General features: G+C 55.5%; 1 protein-coding gene across 1 annotated transcript in view; it reads left to right on the forward strand.

Annotated features, from left to right (window-relative positions):
• The window catches only part of MCM3 (minichromosome maintenance complex component 3), a gene marked incomplete at its 5' end in the record, with an annotated part of 9,326 nt that extends 1,231 nt beyond the window's left edge, over positions 1-8,095 (forward strand). The window contains 15 exons of the mRNA XM_009288997.2: positions 349-557; positions 854-984; positions 1,670-1,908; positions 2,304-2,412; positions 2,528-2,681; positions 3,237-3,368; positions 3,829-4,037; positions 4,560-4,734; positions 4,932-5,058; positions 5,381-5,531; positions 5,681-5,821; positions 6,019-6,125; positions 7,120-7,202; positions 7,579-7,654; positions 7,897-8,095. Of these exons, the coding sequence (XP_009287272.2) occupies positions 349-557; positions 854-984; positions 1,670-1,908; positions 2,304-2,412; positions 2,528-2,681; positions 3,237-3,368; positions 3,829-4,037; positions 4,560-4,734; positions 4,932-5,058; positions 5,381-5,531; positions 5,681-5,821; positions 6,019-6,125; positions 7,120-7,202; positions 7,579-7,654; positions 7,897-8,095 (2,242 nt within the window). The remainder of the gene's footprint in view (positions 1-348; positions 558-853; positions 985-1,669; positions 1,909-2,303; positions 2,413-2,527; positions 2,682-3,236; positions 3,369-3,828; positions 4,038-4,559; positions 4,735-4,931; positions 5,059-5,380; positions 5,532-5,680; positions 5,822-6,018; positions 6,126-7,119; positions 7,203-7,578; positions 7,655-7,896) is intronic.
• Positions 8,096-8,644: the final 549 nt, after the last annotated feature.

Here is an 8,644-nt window from a genome sequence, read left to right on the forward strand (position 1 = left end):
AGCAACAACTAAAACATCGGTGCGTTATCAACTTTGTTCTCACCCTAAATCCAAAACACAGCACTGTACCAGCTACTAGGAAGGAAATTAACTCTGTCCCTGCCGAAACCAGGACACTTGCCAATCTGCTCAGGGACATATGAGTTTTTTTCAGATGTGGTTGGGTTTGTTCAGCTCCTGGCTGTTGGTGGCAGTGGACCTGACACAGAGCTATGATGGTCTTTGGGGTTTCTTTTTGCCTCTTGCTCCTAGTAAACTCGCAGAGCACATGGAGGCATGGGTAGGCGTTGAGGAGGAAGGCAGAAGGGGCTGCTGATCGGTCCGCATCATCACCTCTCTCTGTTGCAGGCTCTTGAACAACGCCTTTGAGGAGCTGATCGCCTTCCAGCGCGCCCTGAAGGATTTTGTCGCCTCTGTCGATGCCACCTACGCCAAGCAGTACGAGGACTTCTACATCGGGCTGGAGGGCAGCTTCGGCTCCAAGCACGTGTCGCCGCGGACGCTGACAGCCTGTTTCCTCAGCTGCATTGTCTGTGTGGAGGGCATCGTGACAAAATGTGAGACTGGGGGAAGACCCAGGGGCTTCGGGGGTGGTGGGTCCAGGTGTTTGCTGCGGAGGGGCTGGAGTCCACCAGGAGCCATGGTATGTCCTGGCAACCCGGGCGAAGGGAACAGGCTTCTTGGCAGAAGGTCTTGAGTGTTGGGATGGTCTTTGAGCTCAGCACATCCTGGCCGTGGTTGACAGCGGGTTGTGTCCCAAGTGCAGTTTAGTGGTGGAGACCTTGTTGGGAGCTGTCTGCTGACAGATGGGTGGGACATCCCTGCCCATAACTCCTGTTTCTTCCAACCCCAGGCTCTCTGGTTCGTCCAAAGATCGTCCGGAGCGTCCATTATTGCCCAGCTACCAAGAAGACTATTGAGCGCCGATACACGGACATGACCTCCCTGGATGCTTTCCCATCCAGCTCTGTCTACCCTACGAAGGTGAGGTGAAGCAGCCTTGTGGGAAGCATCAGCAGGTTCCTCTGGGAAGAATGTGCCAGCTCTGAGCCCAGGGTCTCAAATCCCTGTGCATCCCTTCTCCCTCTGCCAACATAGCCCATGGAGTAGAGAGAGGACACGTCACACGTGACAGTCCCAGAGAGCTACTGGGAACATGTGAAGAAAGCCTCTGTTGGACACAAGGCCACCAGACCCACTAGTTCAGATGTTAGTTATGATCTTGGTTCTGCTGGAGCGTGGTTTCTTGGGGGGTTGTCAGCCAGTCTTGTTGCTCCTGGGACCCAGGTCAGCGTGGGCATGCCTGTGCTGTCCTGGAGGGTGTATGCACACTTGGGTAGAGGGTTTGCCCCTTATTTGGGAATGCAGGAAGGTTGACCTGAGCTCTGTCCCCATTGTGCACACAGCCTGCTGCGTGGGTGTTGCGTCACCACTGCCTGCAGTAGGGACAGGGCTTGGAGAGACCTAACGTACCAGCAGTGATGGGTGTTGGCAGCTTTAGACTGGGGGGGGCTGTGGAGCTGGTGAACCCCAGCCTCTGGCAGTCTTGATAAAGCAACCCTTTCTAGCAGCCTTGTGTAGAGGTCTTCCCAGTGCTCAGCTGACCCACCTCTTCTCCCTGTGCTCCTGAAAAATGGTGCTAGTCTTTTTATTTGGGTTCTTCCTCTAGGATGAAGAGAATAACCCCCTGGAGACAGAGTTTGGCCTCTCTGTCTACAAGGACCATCAGACCATCACCATCCAGGAGATGCCTGAGAAGGCACCGGCAGGGCAGCTGCCACGTTCCGTGGATGTCATTCTGGATGATGACCTGGTGGACAAGGTGAAGCCTGGGGACCGCATCCAGGTGGTGGGGACATACCGCTGCCTGCCAGGAAAGAAAGGGGGTTACACTTCAGGGACTTTCAGGTGAGCCTTCTTTTGTCTTGACTTCAGCCCTCCCACCCTTTTTAGTCGGGTCACATCTCTGGAAGATGAGATCTAGGGCAGGCAGGTGGCCATCACAGAGCTGGGTCAAACATTGGCTTAAATCACTTGGAAGTGGTTTGCACCTTGCTTCTTAGCATCAGTGTGTAGCTGTGAGCTCCAGCTGTGCACAGAGCGGGTTGGATGCTCTTAAAGATCCTCCACTGATGGCCCAGTGCAGTCAGATAGAGGGGGCTACAGCTCTTGAAGCTTTCCAGTCCCCTCCAGGACTTCCTAGAGCAAATGATGACCCTGTGGAAGTTTCTGCTGTGTTGTTGCTGTGACCCGTAGGCTCTGTGGGGTTTGCAGACCTGATCATGGCTGTGTCCCTTCTCCAGGACTATCCTCATTGCCTGCCATGTGAAGCAGATGAGCAAAGACGTCCGGCCTCTCTACTCTGCTGCTGATGTGGCCAAGATCAAGAGGTTCAGCAAGAGTCGCTCCAAGGTATTTTAAGTCTTACATCTGGAAGGCAGGCTGAAGTGGACTTGTGGAGTATTGCTTCTTGTTCTTACTTGCTGCAGTCCATCTGACAGGCCATGCTTTGCCTCTTCTGCCTTAGGATATCTTTGACCAGCTGGCGAGATCCCTGGCCCCCAGCATCCATGGGCACGAGTACATCAAGAAGGCCCTTCTCTGCATGCTGCTCGGAGGGGTGGAGAAGGTCCTGGAGAACGGGAGCCGCATCCGAGGAGACATCAACATCTTGCTGATAGGTCTGGAAAGGCTGGGCAGAGGCACCCTCAGTTGGTGTTGTCGGGGGGGGTGAGATGAAGGAGCATTTTCCTGGACTTAGTTTCATAGAGTAACTGAGGGTAGACGGGACCTCTGAAGGCCTCTGGCCCAAGCGTGTGCGCAGGGCAGAGCCAGTGTCACTGGTAGATCAGGTTGCTTTGGGACTTGTCCAGTTGGTTTTGAACGTCTCCAGGGCTGGGATCCCACAACCTCTGTGGGCCGCTGTCCCAGTGTTTGACCACCATCAAGGAGGTTTCTTTTTCTTCTACCATCCAGTTGGGATCTCCTGTGTTCCAAGTTGTCCCCGTTGCCTCTGGTCCCGTCGCTATCCACCTCTCAAAACTCTGACTCTATCTTCTCTATTTCTTCCCATTGGGTCATTGAGGAAGGCAAGGAGACCATCTGATCACCTTCCTTTCTGAAGGCTGAACAAACCCGCTTCTCTGTCCCCTTCTTTTTTCCCCACTGAGGAGCTCCAAACTGGACATGTTATCCAGGTGATGTGTGATTATTAAATGCAGTCTTCTCCATTTCAGGAGACCCTTCCGTCGCCAAGTCTCAGCTGCTGCGGTACGTGCTCAGCACCGCGCCCCGCGCCATCCCCACCACCGGCAGAGGCTCCTCCGGTGTTGGCCTGACTGCCGCTTTCACCCCAGACCCAGAAACCGGTGAGGAGCGGGCTGCTTCCCAGTGGGAGCTGGTAGAGGGGTGCTTGTTAACGCCTGGAAGGGACTCTACAAGATCCAGGGCTGCTGTTCGTTCTGCAGTGACGCTTGCAGGACTCGCTCCATCCAGAAGCTTTATGGCAATGATAGTTGTGTTTAGGGGTATTTTCTCCACCTGTTAGGTGGTGGTCTTCTCTACCCCTCCTCTATTTGGTGCACCCCATGTGAGGGCTAGCAGCAGCCTGGATCTTCTTGTCTTCCTCATGGGCTTACTCCTCATCCTAAGTGTCCTCCTTCTGCTGTCAAGTTGGGTAGGAGATGGGCAGCCCTGAAGGTTGCTGCTGCTCTTTCAGGCTTAGCTTAGTCGTAGGGGTGGTGCTGCAGTGGAGGAGGACGGTGGGGAGGGAGACGCATGGGGCTGCTGAATGGTGGTTGACCCTCTTTTTCTCCCACCCCATCCCAGGCGAACGGCGCCTGGAAGCAGGGGCCATGGTGTTGGCCGACCGGGGGGTGGTGTGCATTGACGAGTTCGACAAGATGTCTGATATTGACCGCACGGCCATCCACGAGGTGATGGAGCAAGGCCGTGTCACCATCGCCAAGGCTGGCATCCATGCCCGCCTCAACTCCCGGTGCAGCGTCCTGGCGGCGGCCAACCCTGTCTACGGCCGGGTGAGTGCTGACATTTGCCGGTCCCCTCCGTAGGGAGGGGTGCTGGGGGCTGCCTTGGTGGAAGAGGCAGCTGGTAAAACCCAAAAGATCCCCCAAAACCAGTGACTTGGTTCTTGCTGGGACTGGGATCTATGGGGCAGTGAAGACGTGGTTGGTTTGGTCTCTGTTGCTGCTCATGGCCCTCCTGGAGGAGAGAGGGGCTCGTGGGGTTTCTCACCCCAGCTCAGTTCTGCCTGGGTGTCTTGGGGCAGCCCAGTGGACCCTCATCCTGGTGATGAGCCTCAGTCTTGGTGTCTGATCTGAGATCACAAAAAATGTTTTCCTTGCAAATGAGAGCTACGCCCACCTTCCAGGATGGGGAAAAGAGGTCTTACTGCTGCAGCAGGCTGGGTTTGGTGTGGTGTCCAGCTTCCTAGGCATCCATCTTCTAAGGCCTGGCCTGAGGAGGTCCTCCCAGCCTCCCTGGCAGGCAAGACTGGCCCGTAAGGGTCTTCTGTAACCCCTTATCTCGTCTTCTTGCAGTACGACCAGTACAAGACGCCCATGGAGAACATTGGCCTGCAGGACTCCTTGCTCTCCCGCTTCGACCTGCTCTTCATCGTGCTGGACCAGATGGACCCTGAGCAGGACAGGGAGATCTCGGACCACGTCTTGCGGATGCATCGCTACCGCAACCCCAACGAGCAGGACGGGGACGGTGAGTTGCTTGTAATTGTGCAGCTGCCTTGTTGCTCGGTCCTGTCCTTCCTTGGTGGGTTGTCACCTCTTGGTGACAGCTCATTGGGTTCAGCATCCCTGGCTTTGTTGAGAGCTGCTTTTGGTGGCTTTTGGAAGTCACTCCAGCAATGCTGCAAGAGGCTAAAAGCCTGTTCTCTGCGACCCTTCCCTCTCCAGCCATGCCCCTGGGCAGTGCTGTGGAGATCCTGGCTACGGAGGACCCTGACTTCGTGCAGGAGGAGGAACAGGACCTCCAAGTGTATGAGAAACACGATGACCTCCTGCATGGGCCCAACCGCCGCAAGTGAGTCCCACGTCCCCTGGAGCTCTCTGGGGGTTTCCAGCACTGTGAGGTGATGGGTTTGGCTTGAGTATCCAGGCAGTGGCTGATTGCTGGTGCCAGCGATGCTCCAGGTGGTCCGTGGGGAGGCACGTGGGCAGGATGCCAGGGGAGCCCTGCTCTGGGCTTGATCTGTCATGTCAGGCAGGTGGGGAACATCTCCTGGAGCTGAATTCCCCACATGCCTGGACACCCGTGAAGGGTAGAAAATGGGAAGCCCAATTCTGCAAACACCCTTTGCCCGTCCCCACCTTGGAGGACACGGCTGTGCACGCATCCCCCGCAGGGAGAAGATCGTCAGCATGGAGTTCATGAGAAAGTACATCCACGTAGCAAAGATGATTAAGCCCGTCTTGACCCAGGAGTCGGCAAGCTACATAGCAGAGGAGTACTCCCGCCTGCGCAGCCAGAGCCAGATGAACTCGGACATCGCCAGGGTGAGCCCTGGGAGCAGCACCCTCTCAGGCCAGGAGGAGGGAAACTGAGGCACAGGCTCCCCTCTCCCCTTACGGGTGTTTTCCACCCTTGGTGGGATGCTGCGGTGGGGGTCGGCCTCGCAGAGACACCTCTCTCTGTTCCCCACCAGACCTCCCCAGTCACAGCCCGTACGCTGGAGACCCTGATCCGCCTCTCCACGGCCCACGCCAAGGCCAGGATGAACAAGACAGTTGACCTGCAGGACGCCGAGGCGGCTTTGGAGCTGGTGCAGTTCGCCTACTTCAAAAAGGTGGGGGGAAGGTGTCCCTCGGTGCTCGGGAGGTCCTAAAATTGTCATTGAAAGGGGTGGGTTTTGGTTTTGGGGTCCTTTCCTGGTGACGGTGTGGGGATGGGGCAGCGGTGGGATCTTGGGTCCCTTAGGGTTGGTCCCTGAAAAGCAGCTTGAGTGGAAAAGGGGCCTGAGTCCGTCCTGTCTTTGCCACACAGGTGCTGGAGAAGGAGAAGAAGCGCAGAAAGCAGGCGGAGGACGACTCGGAGACCGAGAAGGAGGAGGATGAGGAGTTGCAGCCCAGGGAGGAGCGCAGGACGAGGAGGTAGGAGCCAGAGCAAGGGCGGGGGGGATGTCATGCAGGGGGCACCAGCCTCTTCTGAGGTTGCGGCAGGCAGTGCTGCCCTTGGGGAAGAACTCCACGTTTTGCTCAGTTTAGTGGATCATTTCCCCCCGCCTGGTTTGTAATAGAGGGACATCGTTATTTCATGGATAAGTTGCTGGCTGGCCACGTCTAAAGAGTTGCAGTCAACAACTCAATGTCTAAATGGAGATCAGTAATGAGTGGTGTCCCTCAGGGGTCTGTACTGGGACCAATACTACTTAATACCTGTGCAAACCTCATGAAATTCGACAAGGCCAAGTGCAAGGTCCAGTGCCTGTGTCAGAACAATCCCCAGTATCAGTACAGACTTGGGGATGAGGGGACTGAGAGCAGCCCTGCCGAGAAGGACTTGGGGGTCCTGGTGGATGAGAAGCTGGACATGAGCCAGCAATGTGCGCTTGCAGCCCAGAAGGCCAATCGTCTCCTGGGCTGCATCCAAAGCAGCGTGGCCAGCAGGTCGAGGGAGGGGATTCTGCCCCTCTCCTCTGCTCTGCTGAGACCCCACCTGGAAGGTAGATTTAGATTGGACACAAGGAAAAAGATTTTTATGATAAGGGTAGTGAGACCCTGGAACAGGTTGCCCAGAGAAGTGGTGGATGCCCCATCATTGGAAGTGTTCAAGGTCAGGTTGGATGGGGCTTTGAGCGAACCTAATCTAGCAAAAAAAGACCCTGCCCATGGCAGGGGTGTTGGACTAGATGATCCAACTCAAAGCCTTCTGTGATCCTATGACAGTCCACAGCCCTCAGGGCTGGTGCTGGCTTGGGTCCCATGCCATGAGCTGGGCTTTGTGGCTGGAGGGTGGCTTACCTGTGAGCCACAGGTACCCTGCATGGTCGTGGCCAGATGTCTCCAGGAGCTCGGGGTTTGGGGGGGTGGTCCTGAGGTCTGCGGTTTGGCTGGAGCAGGGGTGACCTCTTCTTCCCCCACCCAGAAGAAAGAAGGCACGCACAGGAGGCGAGGGGGACTCCTACGACCCGTATGACTTCAGTGATGCTGAGGAGGAGATGCCGGAGGGTGAGTCCCTGGGGTTTTGGTGGCACTTGGCTCCCGAGGGTGCTGCTGCCTTCTGCCCTGGTGGGTCCGCACGCCCTGGGGAGCAGGGATGCCTTGGGGTCACTCGGGGTCCCTGGTGTGGTGCGGCACGATCCAGCCCCACAAATCAAGACAAATTTTTTATTGTTTTGTTTTTTTTTAAACCCTCCATGGCCGTGTGGGACTGGAGAGTTAGTATTGCTGGTTATTTTTCTTCTGTCCACTTCCAAACTGCTGCAGAAGTAACAATGTTGGGAGGGAGTTTGGCATTGCCCACCCCATTCCAAGGCCAAGTGCTTTTGCTCTCCTGGTGCTTGGACACCAGGCAGGTTGACAGTAACTATTCCTTCTGCTCCAGTCCAGGCACACACTCCAAAGACCCCCGAAGCTTCGGCCGCTGGCGAAGTGAAGAAGCCGGAGTTGGCTGAACCGAGGTGAGTGGAGGTTGGAGGAGGTGTCTGTCCCTGTGTGTCCCACCCCACCCTGGTGGGTCCAAGCCGTTGTCTGATGCTGGAGAGGCATCTGTGGTGGGTGCTCCCAGCTCTGGTTTCGGCTTTCCTGCTGGGTGCCACTTCTGGAATGGGGGGATGGCTGGGGGATCCTGGGTTGGGAAGGAAGGGGAAGGATTTGTGTGTGTGGTCTTCAAGGCTGATTACTTCTCGCCTTCCCTGACCAGGTTGAAAGCGTTCAAGGCTGCTCTCCTGGAGGTCTTCAAAGCTTCCCATGCCCAGTCCGTGGGTCTGAAGAATGTGATGGAGTCCATCAACCGCGACAACCCTGAGCCCTTCTCACTGGCTGAAGTGAAGGTGGCGTTGGCCCACATGCAAGATGACAACCAGATCATGGTGTCCGATGACATTATCTTCCTAATTTAAGCCTCTGGGCGGAAGAGCCCAAGTTCTCGTGGACTCTCGGTCTGGAGACTCTTTATGTCTGCCTTCAACTCTCTCCTGAAAGCTTCCTCTGGCTGAGCTGAACTTTGGGGAGCTCAAGTCTGTGCACTTTACAGTCCTTCCTCGCTGTGCATTGCTGGCACCAAAAAAGCCAGGAGCTCTGGAAGCTCTCTTACTGTTGCTGCCTCCAACTGGAGTATTCGGGAAGAGGTTTGTTTCTGCAAGGAGCCGAAAGGAAAAACTTAAATGCAAATTATCAATGTTCTTAATGTATTATTTTTAGCTTTGGTGGTAATAGTTCCAGCCTTTGAATAAAAAAAATCTGGATTTGGGAATCCGACACTTAATAGCAGTGGTGATAAGAAGCAATATGGGAGCTCCACTGTTAGGAGTGAAGCTTTTATTTTTCTCCTTTTTTTTCCTTTTTTCCCTATTGCATAGAACCATAGAATAGTTTGGGTTGGAAGGGACCTCTAAAGGTCATCTAGTCCAACCCCCCTGCTGTGGGCAGGGACATCTGCAACTAGAGCA

Source organism: Aptenodytes forsteri, unplaced genomic scaffold, assembly GCF_000699145.1.
Source record: "Aptenodytes forsteri isolate BGI_AS27 unplaced genomic scaffold, ASM69914v1 Scaffold57, whole genome shotgun sequence".
NCBI classification, from domain to species: Eukaryota; Metazoa; Chordata; class Aves; order Sphenisciformes; family Spheniscidae; genus Aptenodytes; species Aptenodytes forsteri.